We start from the raw sequence: 15,483 nt of genomic DNA, 5'->3' as shown, positions 1-15,483 counted from the left end.
TTTGCTGTGGTCCCAGATTTTGAGGCAGCCTTTCGTGCTGGGTAGGCGGGGAGCAGGACACAGATTGCCTACCTGGCAGCTCTAGGTCCGAGCCGGGAGCACATTCACCGTGCTGGTGGAGAAGTAAGATGCATTTCTGAGATGGTTGTGTTACCTTCGGGGATTTATGTCCCTGACTTATCTCAAGACACAATTTAGGCTTTCTTGGAAATCATATTTTGCTTTTACTCTGTACATTTTAAATAAACGAGGCTCTAGTGAGGGCTGTCAAACCATAGAAAGCTCTGAAGTCGCTTTGTGACCAGTGAACACACATACACATTTCCTGGACCAGCCAGGCCTCAGATGGAAAGAGGAAGAACAAGTCAGTTAGGTGCTGTTGTTGTTTCTGTGGCACAAGAGGCTTTTGTGTCTGCAGAGGGAGTTTCCCTTTAACGTTACACTCAAGCCTGTTGGCTGGAGCAGCTGGCTCTAACGTGTCAGAGCTGGGCTCAAGGAGGGTCCGGGTGTCCTGCCAGGGAGGACACTCGGGGTCCTCTTACAGCCAGGCTCCCGTTTCAGGGGCAGAGATCTCAGTCCTGCCCTCCCAGTGCTGGAGCCTCTGCTGGGCCTTCAGTCCACACCGGCACGTGTGCTCTGCCCTTGGGTGCCCTTGGCTCCTCTTGGCTAGGAGATGACTGCCCCGGTAGGCTGCTTCCGGTGGCCCAAGGACAGCATCAGAGAAAAACCCCAAAGGATTGCACCTGCAGGAAGATAAGACGTCATCTCTATCGCCTTCCCCAGTCCTGGTAATTGTGTCCTGGTCAAAAATACCAGGCCCAGCCTCTGCTTAGTGATCATTTGGCTGCTTAATCGTGTTCAGAGACGACTCTGTCCATGGTTCCCTTTGTCCCAATCAAGTCTCTGAACCTCAAAGATGGGCCCTGCTCTTTTTCCTCCCTGAAGCGAAGCCACCATCCAGCAAGGGAGCTGCCTCTTGTGGGGCTAAAGCTCAGCCAAGAAGCCCCCAGTGATCCTCAGTAGGGAACCTCAATCACTCACCACTGCTGGGGATCCAGCAACCCCCATGCTTCTGGAAACAAGACGCAAGCTGGAAAGATTAATGAGGGACATCGCTCTCTGATGAGGCTTCTTACTTGTTTTAAAATGGTATTTCAAAGTGTACTTGTCCAGGACACTTCCTGGGTTCTCATGTCAGATGCTTTCTAGAGTACCTTAAGATTTGTACCTTGTGGTGGTTGGCTTTTTCTGTGACTGGCAGGAGCGGGGCCAGGTGTGGAATATGTCAGTTCACTAGAAGGGAGTCTTGAGTGAAAACTAATGTAGAGGTAACCACGCCAGAGAGCATCCTACTTGTTGAACTCAGCCAGAGTGAGGGGACTTGCCTGAACACCCCCCTCCTCAGTGAGAGGTGCTCATGTCTCCTACATAAGCTGTCACCTCACCCTTGCAACCATCACGTTTGTCATTCACCCTCCCTCTTAGCTATTGCTGCACTATTGATGAACTCACTGCATTTTGTGTCCATTGCACCAAACTCCCCACTACCTGTCCTGACGCATGCGCCAAATCGAACTCTTCAGGCCCAAATCCTCTGTGGTCCTCCCAGGGGACTTCGCGGCTGAAGAGTCTCCCGGGTACCAGGCCAATCTAAGGACTCTTGGATTGGATTGGGCCTCTTCTTTTTGGGGTGGGTTGGGGAGAATGACGTGTGGTGGTGGTGGCGGTGGAGTGTGTGTGTTCCCTTTCTACGCAGAGCCTGGGTGGCCGGCAGGCTGCGGTGGTGACTCTGCCCTGTTCAGTTGCAGGCCCAGGGCGTACTGTCTGGCTGACAGTGACGAGGAGTCCTCCAGTGCTGGCTCCTCCGACGAAGACGATGCACCAGAGCCCAGTGCAGGAGACAAACCGCTTCTCCCAGGGGCCGAAGGGTAAGTGGATCCAGCTTCTGGGGCTCCAGGGGTCAGGGCAGCAAGATGGGGGTGAGCTTTCTTCCCTCGTCCTTCACATTGAGTGAATGGTTTTACATTAATAACTCAAAGTCAATGGCTTGTTTAAATTCCCGGCCCCGGATCAAAAGAGATTCATATAGCTTTTTTTACTTAAAAGGGTCCCAACCAAAATGGCTTTCTCTGACTATTGGAGTAAAGAACAGGATTGAAGGGCATGCTTGTTATCACAAGGAGCACAAGTTATACAACCGCGCCCCCTGGTGCTCGGTGGAGAGTATTACTCCCCTTTCCGTTGTGTCACACTTGCTTTGGTTGAGCTGTTAGTTCCTACAAAGTGGAGACATTCGGGTGATTTCTTTGGTGAAATTTTGAAAACATCGGTCACTTAACTGACCTTTTGGATCATGAACTTCTTTTCTGGGGCTGTCTTTGCCTGTTACTCAGACTGTGGAATGATCAAAGTGCTTAAACAGCCACTCTGTACAGATCTTTTAATTATTTAATGAGTTAAGGGAACTAAGATTATAAAGAAGCCAGAAACATCTGTAAGAAAATATCAGCCTATTCACTTTTGAAATCCTACAGAAGATGAAAAGAAAATTCAGACGTTTGAGGAGCTGGTTCTAAAGTGTGTGTGCATTATTTAAAATCTATCTACCTGCTTGACTTTCTTAGGAATGATTGCTTTTCTCTACACATACACATAGTATTTCTGACAGTCTGGAACTGTGTGGGATTTTAAAGAGCAAGTACCCTCTCACCTTGGGGTAGTCTTATGGTAGATATGACCTGATAAAAAAGATTGCTTTGTTGGCCTGCTAGCATGTCAGCTTGATGTAGCATTTGTCTTTAGAAGTTCCTAAGCCCTTTAAAAAGCAGTTGCCACTCAAAATTGGTATGACACCACCTAAAAGGCAGCCAGTAAAAAAATTGTGTGTTTTGTGTCCCTGTGACGCAGTGTAAGTTCTTATTGCCATCTAGAGATGGTGAGGTTTCTCTAGGAAAACACTGGTTTTATATTCAGTATTTGAGGGTTATAAACATGACATGCCTTCTCAGTTTGCTCTTGAGAACTTTGACTCTCTGTTGTCAAGATTCAACTCTGTGTGACGTTTACACCTTGTCTAAAGTAGCAGTTTTCAACTGGGGTGATTTTGTCCCCCAGGGGACATTTAGCAATGTCTGAAGACATTTTCTATTGTCATGACTGGGGGGAGTGTGCTAGTGACATAGTAGGTGGAGGCCAGGAATGGTGCTAAACACCCTACAATACCCAGAACAGGCCCCCACAACAAAGAATGACCCAGTGTCAGGGGTGCTGTGATTGAGAAACTCTGGTCTAAAGTAAGGTGAATGAAGAGTCACAACGTTTCTGTTTGTGAAGGAGCAAAGTTGCTGCTAACACCCATTTGTGTCCCTCATTTAAAGGTATGTTGGCGGTCATCGAACAAGTAAGATTATGAGGTTTGTGGATAAAATTACCAAGTCGAAATATTTCCAAAAAGCAACGGAGACGGAGTTCATTAAAAAGAAGATCGAAGAAGTCTCCAATACACCCCTGCTGCTAACTGTGGAAGTTCAAGAATGTAGAGGAACCTTGACGGTCAACATTCCACCTCCCCCAACTGACCGAATATGGTGCGTGGAGGGGCCCTCAGGGACAGCAAGCGATTGCCCGTGTTGTGTGACCATAACAATCCCAGCCTGCTTACCCTTGACATTATGGAAAGGACCTTCTGGGCAGAAGCACTTTCAGACATTTTCCATGGAACCTTAATGTTAGTTGTACATCCCATTCCACTTTCTACTGTGAGTGGCTAATTCACATTTAAAGATTCATCTTCCCATGTTAGGAAGAGTTCAGGTCAATAGGTGAAGTTTATGGGATGAGCTGTTTCTACTCTTGACCTCCCTCCTCTCTAAAGGCAACTTTTTGCACCAGTAAGAACACTGCCATTTGTAAGACTCTTACTCTCTGCTTGGCCTGGGGTGTAACTGCTTCACCTGCACAGCAGCCTGTGGAGATGGGTGGTTGTTATCCCCACTTTACAGACAGGAATCACACATCCAGCAGAGTCCCAGGAGCTTAAGAAAGAAGACTTCCCTGGGTGAGACCAAGATGTTAAAGAGGCAGGAGTATGTCCACTTGGTAACTGTGGTGGGAAGTCTATCCAAGGAGCTGTCACTGAATGAACCAGTGGTTCTCAATCCCACCTACGTATCAGTTACCTGGGGACTTGTTAAAAATAAAGATACGCCCAGCCCAACCCTCAGGATTCAGGGGTTAGGAGACCAAGCCAGAATTGAGAATCACTGAAAAAAATTATTCACGGATCTAGCAGAAGAAAAATCATTGTCTGTGAATTTCAATTTAAAATTGACATTCCAAGCTGTATAAAATGTACATAAGTGTTTACAAGGATTGCCTAAGCGATCTCATTGTACCATAAAGTATACTCATATAAAAAAGATAGCTGTGTTTTATCATAGAGGAAAACCAGCATGCTAGTACACATCCTTACTGTTCAGAGGGTTTGTAGGAATGATCCAAAGAGGATTTTTGAATTGACTAACCGATTAGTGATGACATGGGTGTTTCCCACTAAAAACTTAAAAATATTACTTTAGATTTTATTTTTTTAAGTAATATTTTCATTAAAAGAAAAGCTTACAATCTTACCATCCAAAAATAACCAGTTAATATCTTTCTGTACTGTCTTCCAAACCTAATTTTATAAGAGTTGATACATTTCTCCCCCTTTTAAGCTTTAAGATCTATATCAATTATAAACGCCACTGCTCAGTGGGAGATGAAAGCAAAGGCCTCTGAGGTAGTGCCAGCTAATGATGCTCAAATGCTGAACTATTTATTGTTGATCCACAGAGATAAGTTTAAATATTGAGTGTTTAGAAACATTTATAGCAATTTGGCATTTTTATTGTATTTTTTAAAACATTAGTCCATGACAAGTTGAAGTTTTTAGTTTGATAACACACAGTCTCTTGTCTGGATACTTTGCCAGCAATTCCGAGTGCCAATCTGCTCCGTCAAGAAGACATCATAAGGGTGGTGTGGAGTGTGGAATGAAAAAGCAGGTTCTAAAAACGTTCTCTATTTACATATGCATATTAGGAATGTGGGGAATATCGACCCCACTTCTCAGTGGTCTCATCTCCGGGGTGAGATTCAGAGAGGCAGTGTCTTTCACTTTCTGCTTTATGAACTTGTACATTTTGGGTTTTGTAACATATATATACTGCTTTTATTTTATGAAAATAAAAACAAAAAAGGTTATTGCCATTTTAGGAAAAAACAAAGCCCAGGCCACAGACTATTCCAGTGGCACTTCCTGGCTTTCTTAGTTTGTCAAAACTGTTCTCCAATCATCACAGCCCCCCACACACCGTCCAGGGACACAGGGAGTTCACAATTCATACTTGCTGTGCTGAATTATGTTTCAGAGGGGATTTTCAGAATAAGAGAACATTTTAGTAGTGATAAAGGCCTGTGTAAATGAGGAATGTACACTTTTTTCCTTTGCTTCTAAATGTGACTGTTGTCTTCTTTAAAAGGTATGGTTTCCGGAAGCCACCATACGTAGAGCTGAAAGCTCGGCCAAAACTTGGAGAGAGAGAAGTGACATTAGTTCATGTGACAGACTGGATAGAGAAGAAACTGGAGCAAGAGTTTCAGGTAAACCTGCAGGGTCATCTAGTATTTCACACTGAGTGTAAAAGCTCTGGGTAGCACAGAAGTTCTGAGCTTCACGTGGGTCAGGATCATATTTTGAGGATCCTCTCCCAGGAAAGTACACGTATGATCAAACAGGTCAAATTTTAGGTAGTTTCAAAAACCCTGAAACTCACCCACAGCACCCTGTTAAGTAGTCGTCAGAGGAAACCCAAGAGGAGGGGTCAAGGAGCAAAATGACTGTCTTATACCAAGAGGCCTGGCAAGAGTTAAGCCCTCCTTCTCGGGGAGCTGTCTTTGGACTTTGTGAGGCCTGGAACTGGCCAGCTCCTAGCACCCACTGTGGTCAGGAAAGTTGTTCCCGTCCTCGTGTGCTATCCACCTTGCTCCATTTGTTTAGTTCTCATGGAAACCCTTCCGTGTGCAGCTGCCACCTCCCCGTAGGGTCCAGAGATGCATCAGGTCTGTCGCTCCCGTGGATAGTATTCTAGGGTGGTCTTGGAGTTTATACTACGCCCGAGCTCGTTCTCCAAGCCTGTCCTCTGCATTCTGCCACCAAAGGTTAATAGCAATGTAGCCGAGGTCCTGGGATGAGCTATCTCTATCAAATTTCTATCAGATTTTTGAGGCAGTTGTCTTTCAGGGTTACCAATTACAGATTACCAATTTATTTGCTTTGTACTGAATTTCACTTTTAGAAGAAGACCCATATTTTTGCAGTGGTATATTTTGAGTTATTGCCTTTAAAACTATATTTTTATTATTTAAAAGCTATAGATTAAATATAACTGAAAACCAATTTCTGGAAAGCTTATTAATATTAACACCAAATGGAAAAAGTATTTTGAACCTAGTTAGGGGAGACACCTTGTGCCTTCAGGTGTTTTTGCTTTTTCTTCTCTCTCTAGATCCTATGTTAGGATTTGAGTGGGTCATATCTTTAGGGGTATTGGGGTACAAGGAGCAAAAGAGACAAGGGGGCAGAGATTGGTGCCTAGTATTTTTGAGGCAAGTTGGGAAGTTGAAGTGTAACTACTGCATTTTCCCATAGTCACCTGGTAAGTTTTCATTTATGCTTTTGTAAGAGAGCATTACTGAAGATTGAATGCATTGCCAAAATTCACTTGTACAAAACTACTTTATAAACAGGCAAAGCACCATTATTATCCATCACGGATTATCCTTTAGGTATTCACTATAGTAGGATTTGGTGTGTGTGTGTGTGTGTACACATATATATATGTCTGGTTTTGGTTTTTAAAAAAATTTGCTTACATTTTTTTGATAGATTTAAATGGATGAATTCACTTGGAATGTAATTTAGAAATATTATGAGCAGCTTAAGCCAGTTCTCTTAAAATAAGGTTGAGTCCATTTATCAATAATAATTTTATTATATGTACATGAAATCAAAGGTTGCTTCTGCAACAGGGCTAACTTTACTGGATTCTTGTGTCTATGCACTGATGTGATTCCTCAACTTTCTAAATATGGTAGAAATGTGTAGGAAGTTATTTCATATATATTTTAAAAACTTGCCTAAATTATCAAAACAGTAGAGCGACAGCCTGAGAAAACAAAGCATTCTTCCACCTGGCTGTTCTTTCTTCCTACAGAAAGTTTTTGTCATGCCAAACATGGATGATGTTTATATCCCTCTAATGCACTCAGCCATGGACCCTCGCTCTACTTCCTGCCTCCTGAAAGACCAACTTGCGGAGGCTGCTGATCAGATGTGATGGCTGAAGATCTGATGTTCCCAGTATTATGAGATCTAGCTCAAGGTGTGGGGTTCTTGGCTGCCATCCGTGCTGTAGCACTGGCCTTTCCTTGTGCCACAGCTTCTGCCCTCTGCCTGCCAGTGCCCATTCCACTGTGAGGTGTCATTCCACATGTCCAGCGTCTGCTGTCTGGATTGCCTACGACAAAGCTTTGACTCAGCAAAGGAGACAGGAAGAATCATCACAGTGGATCGAGAGGTCACAAGTGACTCACACCACTGCTGTAAGTCAACCAGTTTTTGTGGCAGCAAGAGCACATGAAGAGCAAAGCTACACCTGGAAGGCTTCCCCTTGCTCGACTCCAAAGCTTTTCCTCAGGCAGCCAGAGCACAGATGGAACGTTTTCTCACTTCCAGTTTATCACGCAGCCCTCCACACTCTGAGAATGTGAATGTAGTCATGTGTGGAGGGTGGAGAGTGGGATTTTGTGAGCTATTTCATTGGTGATAAAGAGATAAGCATAGCAACTTACTTTTCTTCATATTAAATTGTGCGTTTTGGAAGCAAGTAGCCATAGAACATGAACATACACTATCAGCTGGGGTGGAGACAGTGGGATTTCTCTGAACATTAGGCAAAGCCATGAGATCAAACTATCCCAAGCCTTTTTTCAGTGAGGTACAATCACCTGGTTCTAACAAATCCCAAATGGTTTCCTAACATGAGCATATGTGAAAACATCAAACACTGCACGTGACCGGATCGGGTAGGAACAGAAAGCCAGAGCGACCAGTTTTCTATCTGGCACTTCCAGTGTGCTCCAGAAGCTTTGTATAGGCATCTAAATGCTTTACTGTCATTGGTTTGGGATGTTTTGTGGGCAGTTTCTTTTTCTGATGGCCAAAACAGAACTGCTATCATCGGGAGTCAAGACCAAAAGTTTGCTTAACATCAAACACTACATATCTCAAAATTAACCTGTCACATGTCTTCAATGTTGCCAACTTTATTTTGTGCATTTGTGTCAGAATGTTTAGTTTACAAGTGTGAAGGCTCTAATTGTACAATTTGCTTTGAGAAGTACATTTAAAATGATTTTGTTTAAAGCTTCATTCAACATCAAAATTACCTTGGGTAACTTTTGATAACTTCCATCTGTGGACTGTGCTAATAGTGGTTTTTTTAAACAGCACCTTGCCTGAACATGAACTTTAAAGAAATTAATATATTGAAAACAATATGTGAACCCTTATTTGATTACTTTGATTACACCATTAAACCATTTGACTTAAATTATTTGACCATTCCAGTTGGTGTACTAATTTCTCATTGTGTAGGCCAACTTGCCTGTCAGTCCGCATGTCTTGTTCACTGTCTTTATAATTTCTGTGCAATAATTAAAGGCAAAGGACTAGATGCACTGCTGTGTAGAGAGATTACACACGACTGTACCTTATTGCACTTAAATAGTATGTGGGGATTTACAATCGCTTGCATTGTTTCACAAAATAAATATCTCATGTCAAATACTAGATACGCATCTAAGTTATTTCTAAATACTGTTTATAGGGAAAGAATAGTGGGTACAGGGCACTTAAGTGGCCCTAGGTCGCCAATAGCTTGCATTTCCTGGGTGATCACGGGACCAGCCCTTTTAAGGTAGTCACACCAGACCAGAGGCAGGTGCTATTATCCCCAATCCACAAGTAAAACCCTGAGGAGGCAATCTTCCTGAACAGGAGCTCACACCCATAATTGCCTTGTAGTCCTGTTAACTTGGTGCCCCCTCCAGTTACTAAGCACCACAGCAGTTCACACTGCGCCTGTGCATCCTTGCCCTTCTCCACGTGCTGCCTTGTACTCAGAATGGGTGTACATTTCACCTAATCCCAGTGAGGCATCGTTCATCACCTAGAGTCTGGATTACTAAGGACTGTGTACTTTAGGTGCCTATGTTGTGCCCAGTAACGCATAGAATTGAACTCACCTCCACAACGACCATGTTGCAAGCTGTTTAGGCTAACTGGGACAAATTCATTTTCGCAACGCTTTTAGCCCCACACTTGGAACGGTGTCCAAAGCAGTTGGCCTTAAGTGGTACTTTTTGTAAAAAGGTCGCTGCTACACCTTAGCCAGATGAGTTCATGCAACTCAAGACCGAAGCCCCTTCCTGTCAAGTACACCACGACCTGAAACTTACTCCAGACCATGGCCGTTTCTCATCTACCTCTAGAGGCCATCCAGTTAACTGCGTCTCACTGATCAGCACAAAGAGGACAGTCGGGGCCTACAGGGCAGGCACAGGAATTTGCGGGGCATTAAGAAGCTGAGCCTACAGGACCCTGACGTCTCCCCAGGGCACGTCAACCGTGGCTCTAGGGGCTGCTGAGTCGACACAACCCCCTAGGCAACCCGCCACCAGCAGCGCGGTGCTGCCATGTCGCTTGCGGTTAAAAGGGCCGCCGGCGGAGAGCTGACAGCCCCAGTTATGCGCAAGCGTGTGCTCTGGCGCTGCAGCCTGACCCCCGGCGCCACGCACAGGCGCGGCGGGGGCTCAAAGGCAGCGCGTCGCGATAAGAAACACCGACACCAGCGCTGGGATCAAACCATTTTATTGAGAACCTTCGGGGGAGGGTCGAAGGGCTGGGAAGACGATGAGATCCTAAGTCTTCGGTCGGCCCGGATCTACAAGAACGAGAGCGGTGGGTGAGCGGCTGTGCGATAGCGGGCCCGTTCCCTCCCCTCCACCGCGGCGGCCCGGCTCAGACTCCAGTTCGCATCACCCTTGTCAGCAGTCTAACACGTGCTTTGATTGGAATGTCATCACCGCGGGCTACCTGCCTCCCACCCGGCTCCCGGGCCCCGGCTCCCGGCCCCGATACCCGGGGCCGAGCCGCCAGACACCAACACAACCACCATCTCACCTCTCAAGCTTTACGGCCGCCAAAAGGCAGAAAACTTGGCCGGGCTTCCACTTAAAGGAGCCAACGGGTTGGTTGGGCGGGCCTTACCGCTATTAACCAATAGCAAGCCAAACTTCCGGCCACGTGCCGTGAAGTAGCCTAACAATTGTCTGTGCTCTCTGAGTCCTCCAGAGTATAGAGTGGTTACGTGTCAACCATGGAGATGGGCGTCAAAGACAGACGGAGAGTCGCGCAGTGTTCTACATTCTCCCGGACTTCTTTCCGCATCTCGGATGCCGGCTTGTAATTAGCGCATCTCTCAGCACAAAGGAAAACTTTACAAACAACAGAATGCAAGTAATGCCTAACTTCTTTGAGATATGTTGTGCCAGAAGCTAGGCTAGGAGCGGCGGCTAAAAAGGTGACACACTAACTTTGCCCTGAATTTAGAGTAATCTGTTCTGGTAGAAAGAGCTTGTGTTTGAAAGTAGCCCGAAGTGCACCCAAACCTGACTTTGCCATGAATTCGCTTTATGATCTTGAACACTTAACCTTTCTGAGCATCAACTTCTGAAAAAAGGAATATCCAAAAAAGTTGGATTAAATGAATTCATGTTAATCACCTGGTACATTCTGAGTGGTAAACAAATACTTGTTTTTTAAAGGACAGGTGTGATGTGGAAAACTTACGTGATTGCAATGCTTTAATAAATGCTAAAATACCGGCCTACTATGGAACCCAGAAGAGAGAAGCCCTAACTTTGGGAAAGCTAAAGTTCTTCTAAGCTCATACTTTGAGCCAGGCACACTATTCACTAATGGATAATAGGAATGCGGCCCTACCCTCTAAGAGCTTGATTTACCGGTACAGGGAACTGTACACTGTCATAATATCGGGTCATCCTTATTTCCTTCATATGTTGGAAATTCGTTTCCTTTTTTCCCCTTAATAAGGAAAATGTTTTTGTGTGTGTGTGTGTGTGTGTGTTGTTGTTTTTTTGTAATAATGAAAGCATTTCAACCTATGCGTTTGTAATTGAGTGGAGCTCGATATATTTTTATAAATGTGCCATAGACTTTTGAAATGAAGATGTTTTCAGTATCATGTACAAATATTGACATGAAATATTTATTAAATCAACTTTAGTTGTGTTGTAATTATATTGTCCAAATATCTGTGTATTTGGTACCTGATTGCTAGTGTATGCACTGTCATTGATTGATATAATGTGTGAGATTAGGCTTCAAATACAAATGCTGGTAAGAAGGCAAAGCAGCAAGAACTTTGCTCCATTACTATTTGGGAATACAAAATAGTACAAGCATTTTGGAAAAGAAATTGGACAGTTTATTATAAGGTTGAACATACACTTAATGTATGACCCAGCTATCTCTGGGTATTTCCTAAGAGAAATGAAAATTTATATTCACACAAAATCCTGTATATAAATGTTTATAACATTATTCATAATCCCCCCCCGCCCCTCCCCAAAATTAAAACCATCCAAATGCCCTTTACTGGGTGAATGGTAAGCAGTTGTGGTACATCCATACAATTGAATGCTGCTCAGCGATGAAATAGAAAGAAGAACTACAAATATATGCAACACTTGGAAGAATCTCAGAAGCATTATGCTGAGGGAAAGGAGCTAGACTCAAAACACGGTATAATTCAATTTTTATGACATTCTAGAAAAAACAAAACTGTAAGGATAGAGAACAGATCAGAGTTTCTGGGGATTGGGAGAGTAGGGAGCATTTGACTACAAAGGGGCAGCACGAGGGCATTTTTGAGGGTGATAGAACCCTCCGAATCTTGATTCTGGTGGTGGATACATGATTTTATGCATTTGTCAAAACTCATAGAACTCATCCAAAAATTTTGATTTTACTGTATGAAATTTAAAAATAAAACGTTTCAGTCATTTACCTTGATTATTTCTATTATTACTTGCTTTCTACATTTTGAGGCTGTGCTGTTTATCTCAGTGTGGTTTGTGGCTGATAATATTTCCATCATGGATTACATGTATTTATGTATAAAATAACACTCTAAGCTATTTATGGAGTTCTAATTTATCTTACATTAGCGTTGCTACTCATGTCTTTTTTTGGTCTGTTTGTCTGATATAACTTTGCCCATCCCTTCCTTTTTAACCTTTCTATTATTTTGATTTTAGAATATCTTTTGTATAAGGCATATGGTTGGATTATAGTGTTTAGCCCAATGTGATAATATTTGCCTTTTAAAGATGCATTTAAAATTTTTATTGTGAAATATGCTTTGTATACAAATATGTCAGCTTGGGAGCTCAGCTGGAGCTGTTGATTAGAGCAACTCCATTCTCCATGTGGCCTGTGTTTGGCTTGGGATTCTCCACATGTGGCAGCTAGCTTCCAAGAGGAAGCATCCAAGACTGAGTATTCTAAGAGGAAGGAAATGGAAGCTGCCAGGGCTTTTAAACCGGGGCTGGGAGGTCTCTGAATGTCACTTCTGGTCAAAATCAGTCACAAGGCCAGTCTAGATTCAAAGAGAAGGGAAATAAGCTGTACCTTTTGATGGCAGAGCAGCACATGCGTATAGGGAGGGAAAGTATTATTTGGGGCCATCTTTGGAAACTAGCTACCACAATAGAGTAGTATGATTGGCCCAACCTGGGTAGGTGCCCACTAGGGGACAGATTCTGTCGACACCACCTAGCATATCTGCCCCGCTTGCAAAGCTGGCCCCAGTTCCTGTTTACTCACTATCTCTGTGGCCCTAGTAATAAGAACAGCTCCTTGACCATGGTAAACATCTGACGAACTATATTGTTGAATTCCTTCTTCTCAATCTTGTTTGTATAACTGCACCAGTCAAATGCTTTCCATTCTGCCTTGGCAAGGTCTCATATCTACCCCCTCCTTGCTCTTCCTGCTCTAGATTAACAGCCTTTCAGATGCCTGCCTTTTCCCCTAATTCTTCCTGAAACATAACTTCAGTCCTTTCTCACTCTGCTGCCTACTAGAGAAAGCCCAGCCTGAGTTTAGCACCCCCACCCACTGGCCAATCCTGCCGACCTTCCCAGCCTCATTTTCCCACTGCTCCTTTGTGTAGAAGCCAAACACACCCTAACTGATGTGTCACCTTGGGCTCCCATGAAAGCTTCCCTTTCCCCAAGCTTCTGTTCAGGTCCTCCTCTCCCCCAGGATATCCTTTTGCCACATCTGAGAAAAGGCACAGCCCAGTTACCACCTCCATGAAGCCTTCTCCACTCTATCCTTCCCCAGGCCCATCTCTGTCTTGGACACCATAGTTCTATCTCTGAGTTTATTCCCACCTTCTCACACTTTCCACAGTCAGCCTCGTGTGTTGCTTATTTCTGTGCATGTCCTATCACCTTTACCAACTTACAAACTGTGATATTCCCTCATGGTATCAATCCTTTGTACTCAGAAGCCCTCAGTGAAATTTGTTGAATGAATGAATGGTAATCATTATGTAGAGGTCAAAGATGAAGTCATCTCCAAAATGAAGCTGACAGAATTATAGCTAAAGTTCCTTTCTTTTCTAACTAAAATTTGGTTACGTCTATGAATGAGTTCTCCTAGGAAAAAAGGAGATAGAATGGATAAGGTGTACCTAGTAAGCTTTAAGAAACACAGTCCGGGACGAGGAAAGAAAGAAAATAGTAATATCGAAGGAGGAAAAGTTCAAGAAAAAAGAACTGTTAACATATGAGGTCTGACAATTAAGTTCACGAAGTCATCCTAGAAAAAGTGCTACATAACTCATTGCTGAATATCACTGTGGTCACCTTTGAAGTACTCCCCTAGGGAAGCTATGCACCGACGCCAGTGCCTAGTCCACCCTTCAAAGCAATTTTGGAACTCTTTTTCTGGTATGGCCATCAGAGATGTCGTCGGATTACCCTTGATGTCCTGAATGTCATCAGAATGTCTTCCTTTCAATATTTCCTTTATCTTCAGGTAAAGAAAGGTCAGGTCTGCCCGGTGGCTCAGGTAGTTGGAGCACCATGCTCCTAATGCTGAGGTTGCTGGTTCGATTCCCACATGGGCCAGTGAGCTGCACCCTCTACAACTAAGATTGTGAACAACAGCTCTCCCTGGAGCTGGGCTGCTGTGGGCAGCCGGAGGTTGGCGTGAGCTGCCGTGAGCTGCTGACCGACAACTGGCAACCGACTGCCTCAGCGGGGGGGAGCGCAAGGCTCCTAATACCAGCATGGGCCAGGGAGCTGTGTCCTACACAACTAGACTGAGAAACAACGGCTTGAACCGGACTCGGGGGTAGAGGCGGAAGAAAGGGGAAAGAAAAAAAAAGTCATTGGGGGCCAGATCAGGTAAGTAGGGAGGGTGTTCCAATACAGTTATTTGTTTCCTGGCTAAAAACTCCCTCACAGACAGAGCAGTGTGAGCTGGTGCATTGTCGTGATGCAAGAGCCGTGAATTGGTGAAAAGTGCAGATCTTTTTTGTCTAATTTTTTCACGCAGCCTTTTCAACACTTCCAAATAGTAAAGTTGGTTAATTGTTTGTTCAGTTGGTACAAATTCATAATGAATAATCTCTCTGATATCAAAAAAGGTTAGCAGCTTCGTTTTGACTCTTGATTTTTACTGATAGAACATTTTGGTCTTGGAGAATTGGCACTTTTCCATTGTGCACTTTGACGCTTTGTTTCAGGGTCGTATTGGTACACCCTTGTTTCATCACCAGTGATAACATGGCCCAAAACATCGTCTTGCATCTCCAAAAGGTCTTGGCAGACTTTGACTCTCCTTTGCTTTTGCTCATCAGTGAGCTCCTTCAGGACCATGTCTGCACACACTTGTCTCAGGCCAAGATTTTCAGTGAAGATTTTCCTAACTGTTTCTCTATCAATGTTTACTTGGTCTGCTATGCTTCTCACAGTCAGCTGACAATTTTGGCGCACAATTCGACGAATTTTTGCAATGTTTTCATCAGTTCTACTCATTACTGGTCACCCTGACCACTCTTCATCAACGACACGTTCTCTCCTCTCAGAAAAACATTCAATCCATTTGAACACTGCTGTTTTCTTCATGGCATTATCCCCATAAACTTGGACTAACATGTTCCTGATTTCACTTCCATTCTTACCAAGTTTAACAAGAAACTTAATATTTGTTCGTTGCTCTAATTCAAACTCAGACATTCTCCCGATGGCACACAAGAACACACAACAATGATGAACACCGCT

The 15,483-nt window shown here is 43.9% G+C and overlaps 1 protein-coding gene and 2 non-coding genes across 9 annotated transcripts in view; 1 reads left to right on the top strand and 2 right to left on the bottom strand.

Annotated features, from left to right (window-relative positions):
* TEX2 (testis expressed 2) overlaps positions 1–8,893 on the top strand; it is a 92,964-nt gene extending 84,071 nt beyond the window's left edge. For 4 of the 7 annotated variants that reach the window (XM_019732887.3, XM_019732888.3, XM_019732889.3 and 1 more), the window contains 4 exons: positions 1,803–1,928; positions 3,378–3,587; positions 5,523–5,643; positions 7,257–8,893. In XM_019732887.3, coding sequence (XP_019588446.3) covers positions 1,803–1,928; positions 3,378–3,587; positions 5,523–5,643; positions 7,257–7,379 — 580 coding nt within the window. In that variant the 3' untranslated portion in view covers positions 7,380–8,893. The remainder of the gene's footprint in view (positions 1–1,802; positions 1,929–3,377; positions 3,588–5,522; positions 5,644–7,256) is intronic. The other 3 variants (XM_019732891.3, XM_074320454.2, XM_074320453.2) reach the window with 1 other exon arrangement.
* Positions 8,894–9,796: 903 nt separating this feature from the next.
* LOC141569060 (small nucleolar RNA SNORA76) lies at positions 9,797–9,928 on the bottom strand. Its single transcript, XR_012492454.2, has one exon. It is a non-coding gene; the product is annotated as a small nucleolar RNA SNORA76 (small nucleolar RNA).
* Positions 9,929–10,121: 193 nt separating this feature from the next.
* Positions 10,122–10,191, bottom strand: LOC141569047 (small nucleolar RNA SNORD104). The gene has a single exon (XR_012492441.1). It is a non-coding gene; the product is annotated as a small nucleolar RNA SNORD104 (small nucleolar RNA).
* Between the last annotated feature and the right edge of the window lie 5,292 nt (positions 10,192–15,483).

Source organism: Rhinolophus sinicus, chromosome 12 (assembly GCF_057876585.1).
Source record: "Rhinolophus sinicus isolate RSI-liver-muscle chromosome 12, RSI-T2T, whole genome shotgun sequence".
NCBI classification, from domain to species: domain Eukaryota; kingdom Metazoa; phylum Chordata; class Mammalia; order Chiroptera; family Rhinolophidae; genus Rhinolophus; species Rhinolophus sinicus.
Note: the sequence above shows the minus strand (reverse complement) of the source record. Positions and strands in the feature narration are given on the sequence as shown.